The sequence below is a fragment of the Rhinolophus sinicus genome, chromosome 16 (genome assembly GCF_057876585.1).
Source record: "Rhinolophus sinicus isolate RSI-liver-muscle chromosome 16, RSI-T2T, whole genome shotgun sequence".
Classification (NCBI taxonomy): domain Eukaryota; kingdom Metazoa; phylum Chordata; class Mammalia; order Chiroptera; family Rhinolophidae; genus Rhinolophus; species Rhinolophus sinicus.
Genome location: NC_142516.1, coordinates 31,666,757 through 31,686,587, shown reverse-complemented (window position 1 = coordinate 31,686,587; position 19,831 = coordinate 31,666,757). Strand labels below are relative to the sequence as shown.

At 40.6% G+C, this 19,831-nt stretch overlaps 1 protein-coding gene across 2 annotated transcripts in view; it reads left to right on the top strand.

Moving 5' to 3' along the window:
* Positions 1–1,191: 1,191 nt before the first annotated feature.
* Positions 1,192–19,831, top strand: part of RECK (reversion inducing cysteine rich protein with kazal motifs) — a 64,535-nt gene continuing 45,895 nt past the window's right edge. The window contains exons 1-2 of one of the 2 annotated variants that reach the window (XM_019729088.3): positions 1,192–1,365; positions 14,822–14,880. In XM_019729088.3, the coding sequence (XP_019584647.3) occupies positions 1,266–1,365; positions 14,822–14,880 (159 nt within the window). In that variant the 5' untranslated portion in view covers positions 1,192–1,265. Of the gene's footprint in view, positions 1,366–14,821; positions 14,881–19,335; positions 19,368–19,831 lie in introns of those variants that run through there. The other variant, XM_019729089.3, reaches the window with a different exon arrangement.

Genomic DNA, 19,831 nt, shown 5'->3' with positions numbered 1-19,831 from the left:
AGCTGTTGTCAGAGCAGATGTTTTAGAAGGATTAGCATAACTGATTCATGTTTTCCTTTTGTACACTTAACAGAGAGAAAAGAGACCTAAAAGACATACAAACCAACTTCAATATATAGACTTTGTTTGAAACTTGAAAAACTGTAAAAATAAATTATGAGACAATAAGAGAAATGTAAACACTGACTGCACTGCATATTTAGTGATACTAAGGAGTTTAAAAATGTTAAGTGTGGTTGTGATTTTTTTAAAAGGGAGGGAGAGGAAAAACATTAATTCAGTAACAGAGGGATGGGGAGGGGAAAGAAAGGGAGAGAGAGGGAGGTGGGGGGGAGGGGAGAGAGAGGGAGGTGGGGGGGAGGGGAGAGAGAGAGAAGAAGAGAGGGAGGTGGGGAGAGAGAGAGAGAGAGAGAGAGAGAGAGAGAGAGAGAGAGAGAGAGAGAGAATATGAATGAGAACACACACAAGAGCATAAGAGCGCTTTAGTAACCAAACCTTCCCTCTTAAAACATTCCCCCAGTAGTTGCGGTGTGGGGGGTGTAGTGGGGGACAGGGAGGGGGGAAACCCACCTTCAAATTGTCCCTTAAAGTCTAAACTCAACCTGACATTCAAGGCGCTCCATATGTAAATACACAAGCATTCCCCCACCCTTTTCCTGATGGGATTAGGTACTTAATAGTACATCAAAAACACGTTGAGGCTACAAGTGTCAAAGAGCTTTGGGGGCTACTCCGTGCCTCCGGCCGTTGTCAGGGGACGCTGTCTGAGGCAGAGCCCCTCAGATTGTAGGGGAGGCCAAGTCGTCCCGGGTGACAAGCCTTCTTTGGTCATCGAGGGTACGCGAAAGGGAAAAGTTCCTTTGGTTCAGCCTTGGACTTTGTCCTAGGTCTCAGACGAACTTGTGGTGTGATCTTGGGCAGGTCAGTCCCCTCAGGGACCCCCTGTGCAAACCTCGGGAGGTGGTAGAGGTGTTCTAAGGGCCCTTCAGCTCGGGTATCCTCTGACTTCCCTCTTGGAGAATGCAGGCTGAGGGGTCTCGGCTGCAGAAGCGGACAAACAGCTGGGCCTTAACAAAGAGCCAGGGTCGCGGGCACGTTCCCGCCCCCAGCAGGTTTTGGAAACGCCTCGCAGTCGAGGGGCGGGGCTTGAGCGCGCCGCAGCCAACCACTAAAGGTCCAGGGCGCCGGGGCGGGGCCTCGGCGAGCAGCGGCGGCGGCCAGGCTGGGTCCGAGCATCCCACGGCTCCGGACCGCCCGGCCCGGACATGGCGACTGTCCGGGCCTCCCCGCGAGTTGTGCTGCTGCTTCTCCTGGCCGTGGCGCGAGTCGCGGAGGTGGCAGGGGTCTTGGCCCCGGGCAGTGCGGGTGAGTAACTGCTGGAGCAGCGGTTCGGGGCGGTCCAGAGCGGCCGTCTCGGCGCTCCAAGATGGCGCGGGGCAGGGGGCGGGGGTGCGCAAGACCCCCCAGACCCGGCCCACGTCCGGTGACCCAAGGACCGGAGGTCCCAGCAGGCGGGAGGAGGTGCCGTGGCGGGACGAGCGAGGACCCATCTCCGCCCTTGCTCTCGCTGCACCGAAGATCTGCTGAACTGGGAGCGGTGACCCGGGTTCGAGGCCTTGCTCTGTCATCCGCGGGACAGGAGACCCCAGCTCTGTCCTTACCGCCTCACCAGGCTTGGGTATCTGTCAGAAAAGGGTGTTATGCCTTCGCCCTGGATCGTCGCGAGTTTTGGATGGGATTTCGGAAGTGCAGCCACCCCACCGCCGCCCTGACCAGTTATTGTTATTTGACCCTCAACTGGGTTCAGAAAGGCCGACCTCGGGCGGCGAGCATTGATGGGCCCCACCGCCTGCCAGGTTCAAGTCTCAGAAGAGAATGGGCCCAAGCCTTCTAAATCCGATTCTGCTGCCGTTCGCTGTGGGTGCACTGTGTGTCCGAGACAGCGCTGGGCTCTGGCGAGAGACAGATTAAAAATCAGTGAACCCCGCTCTCTGGGGGCTGGTAGGCTTGAGGAGTTTTGTTCTTGCTCTGGAGGAATTAAACCAAGAGTGGATAGGAAAGTGTTCAGTGCTCGTTGTCATCGCTGTGCTGGGCTTTAGCAGTTGATGCGAGCTCCTGCCCTCCAGAGCTCTCTGGCTAGGAGGTCGGGTACCTACCGCAGGATACAAGCAGCTGGAATCCAAGGCAGAAGTGTGGAGAGGAGATGAAGGGCTGAGGGGACGGGTGGGAGGAAAACTTGAGTGATTCCCCCAACTGCACTAGACATTAAAAGATAGCTAAGGTTTATACATGCAAAAGTGGTGGAGCAGTGCATTGCTTACAGAACGAGCTTCCACCTAGAAATGGAAAAATCAGCCTCAGCAAGGTTCTAAGGCAGTTTACAATGTTAATTTTTTTTTTTTTTTTTTTAAAGCAAGAAAGTACTTAAAGGGAGAGAATTGTGTCAGGAACCTGGGGTTAGTTAATTGTAGTTGGGTTCCCAATTTAGCTGTCCATTAGATGGACATCAAAGGAGAGGGAGAGAATGGTGTGTATTCCTGGCTAACTCAGCTTATTACCTTTCTGGGTCCCGTTTGTGCCATTAAGTTAAAGGGATTGAACTAAAGCATTTCCAGAGCTACGGTCCATAGAATACTAGTTGTCTATTCTCATCTCACAACTAGTAGATTCTGTGGACGATAGTAGAGTGGAGTAGTTAAGAATACTTGGACAAGTTACTTAGTCTTTTTGTGCTTTACTATCCACATTTATTATATATAGTACCTTCTCATAGATTTTTATTGTGAGAATTGAGGTAATACACGTATAGTATTTAGAATATTGTCTACCGGTAGTAAGTACTGAACTGTTAACTATTAAATAAGTTTGGGAAACACTGCACATTGTACCCCTTTCTTATAAATTCACAAAACATGTGAGATTCCCAGTAAAAAGTCCAAGGATTCCTGTGGTAAAGAAACTCGTTTGGTGGGGGAACCGGGAAATGTCTGCTAATGGGTGTGGGGTTTCTTTTTAGGGTGATGAAAATGTTCTTAAGTTAGATAGTGGTGATGGTTGCACAACTTCATGAATATACCAAAAACAACTGAATTGTACATTTTAAAAGGATGAATTTTATAGTATGTGATTGTTAGTCTATAACTGCGGCATATTAAAAAAATTAAGAGTTTATTTGAGCAAAAATCGATTCAAATGGGAAGTGACAGGAGCTAGGGGAAAGACTTGCATAGAGAAGAGGTGGAAGCAAAGCAAAGAAGTTATTTGATTGGCTATAGCTTAAATGGCTGTCTTATTTAAGAAAGACTAGGTGGCTGTTTGTGATTGGTTGTTCTTCAGTTTTGATTTCTTTGCCTTAAGGTATTATAGGCTTAGGTTTTGGTTTGCTTAAGTAGGCAATTAAGGCAGTAAAGCCACCTGAGTCTAATGGCCTCCTTGTTTAATTAATTTAACATGATTTATATCAATAAAATTATTATTGAAAGATAGAAACTTGTTTGCCTATAGAACTCTTTTTCTTCATAACACCTAAAGCACACTTTAGAAAACGCTGCGCTAGATGATATCTAAAGGCTCTTCCACTTCTAAAAGTCCATGGCAGCATTGATTAAAAAAAAAATTTCAAGTTTGACCTAAAAGTGAGATTTGTCCCTTGTACTAAATTCAGCGAGGCACTGTTTCTTTACATAAAGGACAGTAAGTAATACAATGGACAAAAGCTTCCACTGTGAATTTGTAGAAAGTATGGAAAATGTTCCTCAAGCCTAAACAAAAATTGGGAACACAGTATTAAATTGTATTTCATTAAAGGCTTAGCTTGTATTCATGCTGAGACAGTCTTTTCCCCCCCTCTCCTTACCCCATCCAAGGTTGGGTACTCCTGTCTCCTCTGGTATAAGGCTTTACAAGTCTTATCTGTTCCCACTTAGAGATTATCATTCCCAGTCCTCGCAGGTGGAGGTGAGGGAGTGATGTTACTTGCTCAGTGATGATCATCTCTTGAGAAGTTTGGCCACACCCTCTGCATTGGAGCAATGCCACACTTCTATTTCAGTGTGCTTTCCAAGCCCACCCCGTCTGTGCCCCCCCCCCCCCCAAACACACACACTTCTAGTGTTCCCTTTGAAGGATAGGGTGGGACCTTGTGCTGTAGTCTCAGGATCTGTGTGTCATGGCACCTGACAGTAGCTCTGTTTCTGTTTAAGATGTTTTGTAATAGTACAAAAGAGGGAAAGATGTAACATTAAAGGCTAGGTTTCAATAAGTTGACATTTAAGAAATTATGTAATAGTCAGCTTAGAATCCTGAAAAAGAATGTAATAAATTTTAAATTAGAAAAAGCAAATGCCTATCTGGATGAAAGTAATCAGAAGCAGATTTTTCTTTTCAAAGAAATATCTTGGCCCACAAACTGTAGAAAGAGCTAGGATTGGTGATAGACCAGATATGACAGTTCATTCTGGTATGCTGCTAAAAGTTCCAGTCTTAAATTCATAGATTTAAGCAACCTTTCATTAATCATACTTTTCACTCTGTGCCACTTCTAGAAGAAAGTGGGGTGATGTCAAGAGGTGGCTTTTATATATTAAAAATGTGAGATTTAGAAGAGCAATACTACAGATGTTTATTCAAAAAATATTTATTGAATGCTTGTTATCTGTCAGGCACTGTTCTAGGTGTAGGACTGATGCTGTCCCGGAGCTTACATTCTAGTGGAGGAGAGATGGACAATAAACAGATAAATAAAATGAAGGAAACTAGATGATAACAGAGAATTGTACGAGTAGAGGAGGGGTAAGTGGTTCTTTACATAGTGATGTCATGAGAGGCCTCTTTTAGAAAGTCAAATTCAGAGCCAAGATCTGAAGATACGAAGGTGCTGTCCTTAGAAAATATGGGTAGGGACCAGAAAGTGCAGAGGCCCTAAGCCCAGAAAGTGCAGAGGCCCTAAGCCAAGAAGGAGCAGAAGGTCAATATGGTGGCAACAAAATGAGCAAGAGAGCAGTCTAGGGCGGAGTGGTGTTGAGCCTTGCAAAAAGCCACATAAGGATGGTGGATTTTATTCCACGTACAGATAGAAACCAGTAGACTTTTAAGTAAGAGATGTGTACTTTGATTTATATTTTAGATCACGCTGCTGAATTAAAAAAAACACACACACACCAAAACCATTGTAGTGTGGTAGGAGTAAAAGTAGGGTGACTAGAGAAGCCCATTGCAGTAGTCGAATCAGGAGAGAATGGTGACTTAAGTGGTTGTGGAGATAAAAGAAGAGAAATTCAAGATACATTGCTGATGGATTGGATGTGCGAAGTGAGGGAAGGAGGAATTAAAGATTCCTCATCGATTTTTACCTTGAGCAACCAAGTAAAAACCAATGCCATTTGCTGAGGCTGGGAAGATGGGGAGGAGCAGATTGGAGGAGGTGGCAGGTGAGCCAGCAAGAGAATCAAAAGTTCCATTTTCGTATATGTTTAAGATGGATATGGGGAATAACTACCCTGGGCCCATTGATTATTAAGCTCAATTTCGTACCTGTCAGTAATCCATTCAGCAAATATTAAGCTCTTATTAGTGCCAGACAGCATGATAAGCGTTAGATATAAAGTGGTAGGTGAAAATAGACATGGTCACTGTTTTCATGGGATTTATGATTTAGTGGGAAATTCAGACATGAAATATCACCAAAAATATATAATGTCTACATTGCTAATATTTGGTGGTTATATTAGTACACTTCCATTTATATTCTAACTCTGAAGAATATAATTGAGGAAAAAGCATGTGATTTAGTCAGGTAGATTGCACACAATATGGATGATGTGAAGCACACAGATAACATGAAGAAAAGGGTAGGATTAAGATAAACATTCTGACCATGGAATATACCATTGGAAGCGAGACAGTCCCACTCACATTTATTTGTTTGTTTGCATGCACACTTTTAGATCTCCTGTTTTGTAAATGGGAAGATTGCAGCAAGAGTGGAAAAGGGAATTATCCAAGAATACTGGCTGTTAGCATCTGGGGGAGGATCTCAAGAGAGTCATTTGCTTGAGTTGTTTCGTAATGTTGAATGTCTGGGTTAAGGCTCTTTTGACCCCCAAAGGAACAGAAACCAAGGTGGCTCAGGAATAGGGGCCTAGTTAGCATCTATGTAACACCTATGTAGCATCTAACAGGGAGCACATAGAAATACAAGGGTAGGAAATTTAGCATGGCACAACCTCGGACTGTTGTGGGAACTGGAAAGCTGCTAGGAACCAGACTACTTGTGGAGCCAGTCTTTCTACCTTACGTTTCTTCTTTCTGTTCATCTCTTGCATTTCCCAGTCTCCACCAAACAGCTCAAGGTGGCGGCACCACCATAAAACTTCAATTTCCCCAGCCCCAACTCTTCTTGACCTATTAGCTGCAGAGCCCACCAGCAACTGGCTGCATATCTCTATGCCTGAGTATATGATTGGGTTCAATTTATCTTAGACCTGATTCCGTGCTAAGGTCCGGCTGCCTACTGCTTAAAAGTTAAAAATTGAGACACAAGATAAGTGGGGAAAAGAGCAGGTTTATTCAGAATGCTGATATCCTGCGAGGATGGCAGACTCCTGTCCAAAGGCCACCTTCCTGTTTCTAGACCCAGTTAGAAGGTTTTATAGGTACACAAGAAGAAAAACAAAGCAAAGGTGGGGTCAGTCAGGCAGGCAGGTCTGAGGGCTGATATCGCTTCCTGGGGTCTGGTCTGTTTTAAGATAATGTTATCTCCTTGGGACTCGGCCAGGCCACCACAGCCTGGGGCTTTATGTGTCACCAGGAAAAACTGCAAGGGAGTTGCAAAAAGGATCCGGGTGTCCGGTCGCCTGAGGATTAAGAAATTGCCCTTTCCAGATCGGGATTCTACTGATTAACTAGATTAATGAGGTATGTGTAGATGTAGGAAATGTGACAAAACAGAGTTTTTAAGTCAATTAGTGAGGGGAGAAACAGAGAAAACAGCTGAATATCAGTGTAGATCTAACTGCAAACTAGCAAAGTCTAACTACAAGTGGCTAGATAGCAAGCTATGCAGTGAGACAAACTGCAAACTACCTAAGTCTAATTATGTTATTCATTTACTGAAGTTCACCCTTACAGACCTAGGCCAAAAACTCATACGATGTTTGCTAAATTATGGGTTGATCACTATATGAAATGTACTGAAGTGGTACAGTGAGGGGAATAAAACTTTTTGTACTAAAGGCATTGTATAACTAGGAAATTATTACTTATTAATCAGTAAAATTTTTTGAGCTGAGCACTGTGCTAAATGGGTGCAAAAAGTTTAGTCAGTCTGGGAATACCATTAGTACAGACATGAAATGATGAGAAAAGAGGTAAGTGTTCAAGTGTCCAGTTCTGACTAGAATAGTAGGGCCCTAAATAAGCAAAGAAACCAACATGGCTTGGCGTTGTTGGAGAATAAAGGCTTACTAAGCAGTTGAGGTGGGATTTAAGCCTTGAAAGATGTTTGGAATTTAGATCCGCATTTCAGGTAGAAAGCTGTGTTCAAGATAAATGTAGGCTTTCCTTGTTAAAAAATAATAGGTCAGGGAAGGGGAAGTTACAAGACTTGGAGAATTTAGAATAGCAGGAAGCCATTGTAGACCCTTGATTAGAAGAATGACATCATGAAAGCTCTATTCAAAAAATTAATCTGGCAGTCATATTAGTAATAGAATCAAATGAATGTAATTGGCAGTTGCAGCAGTGCAGTCTGAGGCAAGTAGTAGAGAAGGATACCTGTCACTTGCAAATGACTCAGGAAAATAAATAAATAAGTACAAATAAATGTCTGTCCAGACAGATAGATAAAGCAGTCTGACAGATGTGAGCAATATTGAATCCAGGCTGGGTTTATGGGTAATCATTTTACTGTTTGGCTCTCCCTTGGCTGATGATATATCCCCTGTCCTCCCCCCCTCTACACACACACAGTTTTTAGGAGATAAATGTGACAGTTGCAAGAATGCAGTTATAAGTTAAAGTTGCAGTTGTCATTTAAACGTTTGTAAAGTGATTGTTGATTTCCAGGCTGTTTTGAAAATAAAAATTTGATTAAAAGTAAGATCAGATTTTAAAAAATTAACATACCTTTTTTATTTAGAATGACCTTTTCCCAGTATCAGCTCAGATTTAGTTTTTTTCCCCCTCTGTAGTTTGGGATATGTATGTTCTGTTTTAGTCATTCCTTAGGAAGACATTAGTTAGAGGGGAATCTGTATTTCCTTTAGAAAAGAAAACAAGAATGGCTTTTTATTAACCAAATTGAATTATAGCTTTTGGGAGGCTTCTGTGCAAATCCCTTTTAACTTCAAAAATCCTGTAATTCTATGAATATTTTAGTTTTAGATTAGGGTGTGTATTTGTTTTTCTAAGTGCTGGTTGGTCTTAGAAGTTGCGTTTTCCCTTTGTGGCTGGAGCCTGCTTCCTGCTTACTTGCCTATCTTTAGTACAACATGTGGCCAAACCAGCAGCCAAAACTTGGTGTTTCTAATTATTAAATAATTCTGCTTGTATATGTCTACGTTACACTAATACCTTCCGAAACCCAACATAGGTGGCCTTTAATAATCAGTTTTTGGTATTTATTTTATAATTACAGACTCCTTGAATAATAATGCAAATAGGACACCCACCCTTATGTCTTTAATGAGGATAACATGTATGCTTTTTATTTTCATCTTGTCAATATCATGTTTTATTTTGAACTAATTTGCCTTTATCTGTTCAATTCCATTTTATGAGAATAAGCAGAGTTTTAGACTGTTTTTCTTGAAGAGCAAGTTAAATTAGAATCAAATTATGAAAACAAATTTCTAAAATTCGTTGCCTTCTTGTATAAAACAATAGGCTTTGGAGAGTTTTTTGCACTATAATAGTTGACTGACCCAATTAATCCATTTTAGTAGCTCTAAAAAAGACAAAGACCTTAATTGCCACATTAATTGCATTAGAATCCTTTCCCCTCCCCCCCGTTCTTAATGAAAGCATATGAATTGATGTCTATTTGTAGACATTTATTTCTTGAAAAATATGCAGTGTTAAAGATTCTAATAAATTTTTATCGTTTCAAAAGAAGAAAAATGTGTACCAATATAATAATACTTAAAGTTAAGAAGAGAGTGTGGAAAATGTGACGGAGCATAGGGCACCTAGCTTGTTCAAGGGAGAGTGGCAGTTTTCTCGAGAGGAAATGTACTATTACAGAAGAATGCTTGGTTGGGAGGGGGGAGGGAGTTATTGCCAGAGGACTGCAGGCTGCCCTCTTTAATCCCTTTTTGTCAGTAATGTCAGGCTTTTGGAAAGACTAGAAGGAAATATGTCAAAATTCAGCATAGGTTCTGGCAGAACAGTGGGAGTATAGATCATCTTTCTTTTTCTTTTCCAAATTTGGGTTTTCTTAATAAAAAAAGAATTATTTAAAAAAATTGAAAATTTTACCTTCACCATTAAATAGGGGAAAATAGGCTTTTCCTATTTACATTTACATCTTTAATAAAACCTTCCATTGTTATTGGCATTTTAATTATAACACATTTTATGTTTCTGTTCTAAATAGACTTTTGCTCCAAGAAACTGTTTTTCAAAAATCTCTAGACCCAAATCCGACTCTTATCTGCCTGGTTGTTTACTTTTTGCTAAGCCTGTGCTTATTAGGACCATATGTTATCCTGGGTTATCTTTGCTCATGATCAGCTGGATTTTTTACCCTCAGATGACTTTTGTGTTAGAGGATAGTAGAGAGTTGCAACTTCTAGAACACAGCAATATCAGGAGAGCTTTTTTTTTTCTGCCTGCCTCTCCATTCTAATGAGGCTGGGCACATAGAATCTTAAAAGATGGGGATAGTACTACTGTATGGCAGGGGAGAAAGGGTGTTGTGAGAAAACCTCATGAGTGATTCTTGGGCCCTCCTTTGAATTAACTTCTAAGAAAGTAGCTACAGCCATAAAAAGTAAGGAACTTTTTTTTCTTCTGAAACTTAGTGACATTTTGATATGTTCTTCAGAATTTTTAAGTCAAATGTTTAGAACTTCAAGACACCTTTTCCCGTAGAAGTAGTATTAGAAAGCCAGCCCTACAATAGTCTTTAATGAAACCAAACTATAGTATTATGCCAGTGATATGATATAGATCCTGTCATTGCTTTGTTGATGAAAGAACATCCAGCCTAAGAAAAAGCCTTATAGGAGTTTATTTGAGCCAAACTGACAATTGCTGGGAAGCCAAATCTCAAGGGATGGAGAAATCGCCCCCAGAGGATGGCAGTTTTACAGCTTATTTTATACATTGGAATCAAAGGAGACATAAAGGGGGATTACAGGAAATTCATTAGTGGTAGGTTAAGGGGGTGGGAGAATGCAAAGCAGGGAAATCTCTGCAACTGGATAAAAAGTAAAATGGAGGGGCAAACACATCTTTTACATTGGTAGGTACAGGATAGTTAACATTTACAACATGTAGAGATGGTTTTGGACAAGATAACAATGTGATGTCATACTCTGGTGCCCACGGTTATGCCTTCCAGGGCTCTGGAAAAGATTACTTCGACATTTCAAAGGTATGTTACCTTGATGCACGAAGACAATAGATAATTTCAAAGTTAAAGATTGACCTTTGTTAAGGAATCTACAGGTCTAGGACTGCCCGCGATGACCTGCTTTTAGTTAGGAATTTTTAAGTTCACACCACCCTGTGTGGTTGCTTTTGTCTCTGGGTTTTACTTTGGGCCTCCCCTGAGCTTGTCAGGTTTAATATGTGGCCCGTTTTTCATCCACAACTTTACGGAGAAACAATTTCTAGTTTTAAACTTAGAAGGCTGTTGGTAAGATCTAAAGACGACTTTATAGGTTTATTCATTCACTTCTCCTCAATACCAATCCTACCTCAATCAAACAAGCTCTGTTTTCATCTAATTTGTATATCGAAATTGTATAGGTTTCATTTGAAGAGATTATATTCCAAATATATATTTTAAAGCATTGTATCAGATCTAGCTGCTTGAAATAGGTTTTCATTTTCTCTCTTTTGAGTTGCCAGTCTAGACAGCTCCTGAGTGATCAACCCAGCTGTATGTTCTTTCCAGTCAGCTACACTCTAGAATAGTAACATGTCCCTGCTGATTAGAAGGAGTTTATGAATTTCTCTGGGCTTGGCAACATTTTTCCTTTTCTCTAGTTTGATATTTCTCAAACCGGCAGTCTGAAATGTTAAGTGGCATGAAAAAGTGTTCTGTGCTGTGAGAAATCTACTTAAATCCCCTTTTAAGAGATTAATAATGAATATTAGCATATTAAAGTCTTCATGAAGTCCTGCAGTAAGAATTCTGTAACTTTTTTTTTTTTTTTTTTAAGATTTTCTTTTTTTAATTGGGGAAGGGGAACAGGACTTGATTGGGGAACAGTGTGTACTTCCAGGACTTTTTTCCAAGTCAAGTTGTTGTCCTTTCAGTCTTAGTTGTGGAGGGCGCAGCTCAGCTCCAGGTCCAGTTGCTGTTTTCTAGTTGCAGGGGGCACAGCCCACCATCCCTTGCGGGAGTCGAACCAGCAACCTTGTGGTTGAGAGGACGTGCTAAACCTACCAAGCCATTCGGGAGCTCAGCGGCAACTCAGCTCAAGGTGCCGTGTTCAATCTTAGTTGCAGGGGGCGCTGTCCACCATCCCTTGTGGGACTCGAGGAGTTGAACCGGCAGCCTTGTCGTGCGGGAGACCCTGCTCGTTGTGCCATTAGTCGTGCGGGGTGGCCTGGGGGGGGTCTCTGCTCCCGCTCCCCACACAAGAACGCAGGATATGGTGAGGCCAAAAAGGAACACCCACGGAGCCATAGGTAGGGGAGTCATACCACTATGGTCTCACTGGAGGCTGGGTTCGCTGGACGTGCGACCTGCTGTCCGTTTTTCTGCCAACCGACCGACGACTCTCCTCTACTCTCCTCGGCAATCCTCGGCTCTCCTCCGTAGCCGCAGCAGTTATACCAGCGGCCAATTGGCCAACCAGCCACAGCCCACGGCCATCCACCACCCGAGCCAGCACCCCTCCATGCGAGGCCGAGAGCCTGTAAACTACTTTCTGGGGCTCTGTCCCCACAGCCTTGTGGTTGAGAGCCCACTGGCCCATGTGGGAATCGAACCGGCAGCCTTTGGAGTTAGGAGCATGGAGCTCTAACCACCTGAGCCACCGGGCCGGCCCCCTGTAACTTTTTGTAATCCTTCATTTCCAAATTTATTTGAACATGAAACATTTTCTCTTGAGGGATAGATATTAACAACTAACGAAACAGTGTCTCATAGTACACAAGTTTGAGAAATATCCCTACAGCTGCCTCCTTTCTCTGTTCTTCAAAGTCACTATTACAGGCCTCTTCAGTTTTATCCCAAGCCCTCAACCCCATCTCGGCCCTTTTTGTTTTCAGACTTAATCTCAATTTCACTGAGAAAATAGAGCCTGTCAACTTTCCTCTTAATTTATGTGTGTCCTTATATCCTTTCCTCTTGTCTAGTGGATTTTGTTGAACCTCTTATTCTACCATCAGACTGTAACCTGGATGAAGTCAGAGAGCATGACATTTCTTCACTGTTGTAGCCCTAGCCCCAAACACGATGCCTCTTCTTGAGCCATATCCCATATTCTGTTTCAACCACAAGTGGGTGTACAGCAATTCAATTCTGGCACCAACCACCCAGAGTTAGAAAAGATCCCACAAGTTAAGCGGCATTTGGGTTCTTGGATTTCCAAGATAGAAATCCAGAGGAAACTTCACAAAAACTTCCAGACAAATTTTATTAAGCTTATGCTAGAGCATGAGGGAGGCAACAGAGGAGAGGAAGGTCCTTCAGATGGACTTGGGGGCCGGCTCAGCTTGGATGCTTTTATATAAGCTGGGCTTGTGCGAAAAGGTGAGCTTTTTGAAAGTGGTGGGCTTTTTTAAAAAGGCAGGCTTTCTTTACAGGCTACGTTGTCTGGTAACTATGTTTGTGCCTACACTGTGGGGGCAAGATGGCGGACTGCTCGTTATTGCCACCCCAGGAAGGTCATATAGTGGTCAAACCTTGATCAACTATATATGCAGAACAGTGATTTCCACATGTGCAAGGGAGTAAGCAGTTAGAAGGGAAGCACTTTTGTGCAGGGAGTGAGGGTTGGTGGCATTCTTGTGGTCAGCTTACCCAGCATTCCTGTGGGCCCTGGGCACAAGTCCCTGTGCTGTCTCAGTCCCCGGCAAGCCTGCCCTCACTCCAAACACCAGCCACACCTTGGGAGTCCCCAGGCCACCCACACTTCTGACCAACTGGCTATAAATCCAGGCTTCCCTTGACCCCTCGGAATCCATAATTAACTGGAAGGACTCATAGACATCAGGGAAGCAATATAGTTATAATTACAGTTTTATTATAAAGGATACAAATCAGGAGGACCACCCAAACGAAGAGACAACACAGGGTGAGGTCCGGAAGGAAGTGCAGGACCTGCGTGCCCTTTTCTCGTGGCAGCAGTGCATCGGCCGCCTCCTGCCACCTCAGTGTCCACCAGCCAGGAAAAGCCACTGAGCTTTGCTATCTAGAGTGTTTATTGAGATTTTGTCACTTAGACATGATTGATTGAATTATTGGCCATGTGGTTGAACTCAATCTCCAGTTCCTGTGTCCCACTGGAGGTTGGGAGATTGGGAGGCCCCGGTAGTTAGCATGCGGCTCAGAGCCCCAACCCTCTGATCACATGGCTGATATAGATATATATATATATTTTTTATTTATTTATTTTTTTAACAAGAAGGCCTTTGGCTTCTCTAAATACTTTTTAAAAAATTTTATTTAAGTGTGTTTTTCCAGGACCCATCAGCTCTAAGTCAGGTAGTTGTTTCAATCTAGTTGTGGAGGGTGCAGCTCACAGTGGCCCATTTGGGGATCGAACCGGCTACTTTGTTAACAGCACCTCGGTCCGATAGTTCACATGGCTCATCTTGCTGGTTTGGCCAGTCCCCTTGTTGAAGCTATCTAGGTGAGACTTGGGGCAACTTCATTAACATAACAAAGACACTCCTATGGCTCAGGAAATTCTAGGGATTTAGAGTCTCCATCCCAGGAACCAGGGACAAAGGCCACTAAAAAAAATAAAAATAAAAACAGGAAAATCTTCCCTTGGTCTTGCATCCTCCTGTAACTACCCCTTTTCCCCTCCCATCAGTGCTAGACTTCTTGAAAGCCTATATTGGTTGTTTATACTTTGTCTCCTCTTGTTTACTGCTTAACAGTCACTACTACCAACTCCACAGAAAGTACCTTGTGAAGGCCACTAAGTGGCCTCCTAATTCATAAATCCATTTCCTTTCTTAGTCTTCAATCTAAACTGACTGTTCTGGTACCTGACACTAACTACGCCCTCTTCTGTGATGCTATATTCTGGTACTTGACCTACCACCCGTCACTGTTCCCTCTCAATCTGTTTCTTTGTTTCTTCCCATGTCTTATTTGTTGCTGTTCTTTAGAATTTGGTGCTGGGTTCACGTCTCACTAGAAACACTCCCTGGGCAATGTCATTCATTTCCATATACCTTCTTTATGCCGGTGACTTCCAGATTTGGATCTTTAGGCTTGGGTTTACCTGCTATCCAACTGGGATTTCTGACTTTACTGGCTGTCTTTTGCTTCTAATATATACATAGTAAAGGTTTGTTGAATTAAACTTAATAATAATCTTTTGAATAAATGGTTTGTGTAACCATCTGAATTAGTCTAACCATCTTGTTTATTTAAAGTGATCAACATCGGGTGTTTATTTTTTCTTCCTAGGTGCCTTGTGTTGTAATCATTCAAAGGATAACCAAATGTGCCGTGATGTATGTGAACAGGTAAGCTTACATCATAGTTCTAGAGGGTATTAGTTATGTAACAGTTTATTGAGTATAATTTTTTGGAGAAATCTGTTGGACAGCACCGTAGCCAAGTTCACATCACCAATGCTGGAACAAATGAATGTGTCTGCTGACATGGTGCGCTGAAAAGGAGCACAGTATCTCATGTAGAATTCCTGCCAAAAATGCGTAACCTGATCTTGAGGAAACAATAAAGCAAGCCTGGATTGAGGGATATTCCTCAAGACAACCTGTACTCTTCAAAAAGGTATCAGTGTTATAAAAACAAAGGCTATAAGAAGTTTCCAGATTAAAGGAAACTAAAGAGACATGACAAGTAAATGCAGCGTGTGATCCTGGAATAAAAAAGATTACTGTAAAGGACATTATTGGGATAAATTTTAGTGAATGTGAATACAGGCTGTAACAATGTTGTATCAGTGCATTGATCCCGAATTTGGTGATACACTGTGGTTGGGTAGGATGGTGTCCTTGCTAGTATATAGGAATTGAATGATCAGCGATCATGTCTGTAGTGAATTCTAAAATGTTTCATCAACATAAGACTAATAATAATGTGTTTATGTAGAGTTAAAGTGGATGTTGCAAAATGTTTATAGTGGGCAAATCTAGATGAAGGCTGGGAGTGTTCATTGTACTGCCTTTGAAATTTTTCTGTAGGTTTGAATTTTTCTGGTTGTGCCTTTTTAGGCAAGATCCACTGAGAATACCTGTTCACAAAATCTTAACCTTTCTTTCATCATCTTGGTTGTGTAGTTCTAGCCTTAGCACTTGAGAATTAATGGCCTCAATCAACTTTTCAAGTAATAACCTGGATTTTGTCACTTCCTGAAACTGAGAGAGCTATTTAACTGGAATTAAAAGATCTCTCAAACAGTATTATGAATTTAGAAAGATTTTGCTAGGTGCTTTCTAGTTATAAAACAAGACAGTGATTCAGCTCATCTAAATGGCTGCTAGAGATTCACGTTAAAACACTATATAGCAAATTAAGTTTTCTGTAAGTTTATTGCCAGAAAAATACCTTTTAGAAGCAAAAATGGCCCCTTGATGGCATCACTGTAAGGGAGCTTTTAAAGTAGCCTTGCTACTTTTGGAAGCATTGCTTTCCTGACTTTTTGCTTGGTTTCCTCTGGTTTTTTTTCCACTGGTGTTCCATAGGGTGAATGATTTTTATGAGGCACCTGCAGCCTAATTTCTTAAAATTAAGGCAAGGTCTAATTTCTTAAAATCAGAAATGTTAGAAATTCTGTAACTTAGCAAATTAAGTGAATACTATAGTTACCCCAATAAAGAACATTCTTCTCTTAGTTCTTAACTAATTGAGAAATAGGCAAAGGAATAAGGCAGATAGGACCCCAAATATTACTCTTATTGCTATTTATACAAATGTTGAATATAGCTTTTGTCTCCAAATACACACTAAACTACAGAATTAGATTTACTCCCCGAGGAGGAGAGGTAAGAGCTGGGTTACATATGTTCACTTTCTCCCGCCTAACTCAGCAGTTGGGTAAGTCAGTCATTCCAGTCACGGGAGGAGTGAGTGCACAGTGGAGAGAGTAGAGGCCAGGCTGCTGCACCTAGCAGCGCTCATTCAAAATGAAAGGAAATGCCGGAGTGAAGAATAATTATTTCTTCAACCAGTAGGGAATGAAGAAAGGGTGGAGTCTGATGCTGTTTAGGTTTTGAGTTGGAGTGAATAATAGAACCCTGATGGCTTTGGGAGGTTGGGAAAAAGACTTGGTTTAAGGGGAAGGTGAATTGCTAAGTTATTGGTGAAAACGACTCTGTGAAGACAGTTGGAGATTCGGAATTAAAACTTTTAGAATTTGAATTAGATAAGAAATCAGGGATAGTGTTTTATAATAGTCAACAAAATAAGGTGTCAGATGCCAAATAAAAGTCCAGGAGTTTGCTATCTGAGAAAAGGCCTTAGTTTTAAAAAGAAAACTGTTAGGGGAGATATTCTAGAGCAGGGACTTCGTTTGCTTTGTTTATGCTGAATCCCTCAGTGCTTAGAATAGTGCCTGACATACAAAACTCCATAAATACTTCTAGATTGACTGGAGTGGTGGGACTAAAAGTTAGACTTTTAGCAGAAATTTAAAACATTTTTTTGAAAAATTTAAATCTATGTAATATTTCAAACTTGCAAAAATGTATTCAGTTCTTATCTATATCTTATTTTCCCAACTATATGATACATTTTTTGATATAGAGATCGTGTCATTCATCTTGTACTCATGCCCTTGCTTATGGAAGCTGGTCAGTGAAGGTTTGTGAGTTTGGTGAAGAAATGGATGCAATGAAAGGAAAAAGTGGAATATTAGAGAAGTCAGTAAGTCGGTGCAGGAAATGAAGACTTGCTTCAAGACGAGAGGCCTTTGCTTGTTTGAAGACAAAGGGAAATGAGTTATGACAGAAGGAGGAGATAGTATGAGTTAAAAAAAAAAAAAAACGGCTCTCAAGATCAGGATTGTAAGCCCTGTGATCTGTTCGTTTCTGCTTTGAATGGGGTACAGGTTTGGTCATTAAATTTTTTGCTCTGAGATGATTTGTATAATATAGTATATATTCTAATATGTATTCTGAGTAAGCATTCATCTTTCTTTTTAGGTGTGATTATCAGTTGTTTAGTGAGAAAAGTAACTGCTTATGTTCAAGTCTACCTTACTATCTGAAAACATATACATGCTGCCTTCTTTCAGCTAAATTAGTTATTTAGCTTATTTATATTCCTAATATTATTAGTTATTTATATTCGTAAGTTATTTATGTTCCTAATAAGTGTTTCTCAGTTTGATTCATTCTACTTTATAGCATCATGATTTTAGAGACAGAAGGGACCTGAGTATCTAACTTCTTAATTTTGCTTGTTAGGTATTAAAAAACCTGGAACCTCGGGAGCAAATTTTTATTGTATTTTTTCTTATGTGCCAGGCATTACATGCATTATTTCATTTAATTCTCACACTAAGTCCTTGAGGAAGCTGATGTGATTATCTGCATTTTATAGGTGAGGAAATTGAGGTACAGAAAAGTTAAATAATTTGCTAAGTAAGGTCCCTAAGGCATTAACTGAAGAGCAGGGGCTCAAACCCAAATGTGTTTGATTACCAAGTCCATGCTCTTTGTCACCAGGCTCAGTAAGGCTAAGCAGCTTGCTCAGTTCATATTTCTTTCCACTGTTCTAAACTGTTTCAAGTATTGTGGGTTTTTTGCCTTTTTTTTTCTTTTCTGTTTTGTGAGGAGATAAAGTTGAGGGAAATGGGGATGGATGAATGGAAGCATAGCTTTCTCTGTGCTTCTTTCCAATCCACTGCTAATGTCATGTGCTACTCCTCTCTGTCTCTTCTTTATTCTTTCTTTTCCTTGTTGTCTTTCTTTTTCCATTTATTTTTCTTTTCTTCTTTTTCTCTTTTTATAATGGGAATTTTCAGATCTATACAAAGGTAAAGAAAAGTATAATAACCCCCATATTCAGCTTCAACATTATTAAGTCAAGGCCAGTTGTGTTTCATTTACTCCTCCATCTACCCCTCCCCCATTGTACTGAGACAAGTTTATATTGAAATTCCCAGTTGTCATATCATTTTATCCATAATTTTTCAGTTTTTATCTATAATTTATAAGTATTCATTAAAGTCTTATAAAAATACCATTATCACTTCTTTTTAAATGTAATATTCAAATATCTATTTTTCAAATTTCTTCATAGTTTCATAAGGTTTGTTGTTGTTTTTTTAAGTTTGAATCAGGATCCAAGTGAGATAAATGCATTGCAATTGGTTATGTCTTTTAAATACCTTTTGAACTATAGGTTTCTTCTTGTATTTTTTTGATGAATAAATCTGGTCATTTATCCTTAGAGTTTCCCTTAGGCTGAATTATGCTGTTCGCATCCCTGTGGTATCATTTAGTATGTTTCTTTTTCCTCTGTAGTTTTTAGTAATTGGTAGGTAGATTTAGAGCAGAGCTGTCCAATAGAACTTTCTACAGTAGCGAGAGTATTCTATAGCTGTGTGATCCAAAACAGTAGCCACTAGTCACCTGTGCCAAGTGAACACTTGAAATGAAAGAGATTGAGAAACTGAATTTAAAATTTTATTTAATTTTAATTGATTTAAATAGCCACCTATGCCTAGCAGCTGTCTTATGAAATGGATCCAAAGGCATGATCAGATTCAGGCTAGGTTTTGTTTTTGTTTTGTTTGTTTGTTACGTCTTCCTCATAAGGCTATTGTGTCTGTTTGTCTCTTCTTGTAATGTTAATAGTCTTTGTTGATAATTGCCTAAATGCATTAATTCACTAGGGGTTACAAAATTGTGATATTCTAGTTCTCTTGCCTTATTAATTATAGTTGGTAGTTTGGGAGAAAAATGGCTACTAAAACTAATTGGAGATAAACCCTTTTTCATTGTCCTTAGCATTCATGGATTTTAGTCTTGACTGTTTGCAGGTAACTATGAAGTTCTGTCTGACATATGTAATGATTTATAATTTACTGAGACATCAAATTGTAATTGTATTAATTAAAGTCCTGTTTGGAAGTGAGCCAATTAGCCTGGTGAATGAACTTGACAGCTCCTCAGCATCTGTATTAAAAAAATGGCTTTGTCTCTATTTTATGGCATTTTGTGGAGAAGTTTATTTTGTAATGCTATTCATAAATTTGTTCTTCACCAATATCGATGGTGTAACATATGTAGTCTATTTTTCGTTGTGGTCAGTTGACTAAAAGCAGTTTGTAGAACAGTTTAGAATAAATTTATCATTTTTTTCTTTCTTTTTCTCCCGTCTTCTGACAGGTTAGTAGCCTGGTTTTCTACATTTTTGGTCATTAGAAAATAGGTCTAGACTTGCTGTATTTGGACTCTCTTGATTATTTGACAAACTAACCAACCTTTTAAGAAATGTTACCTC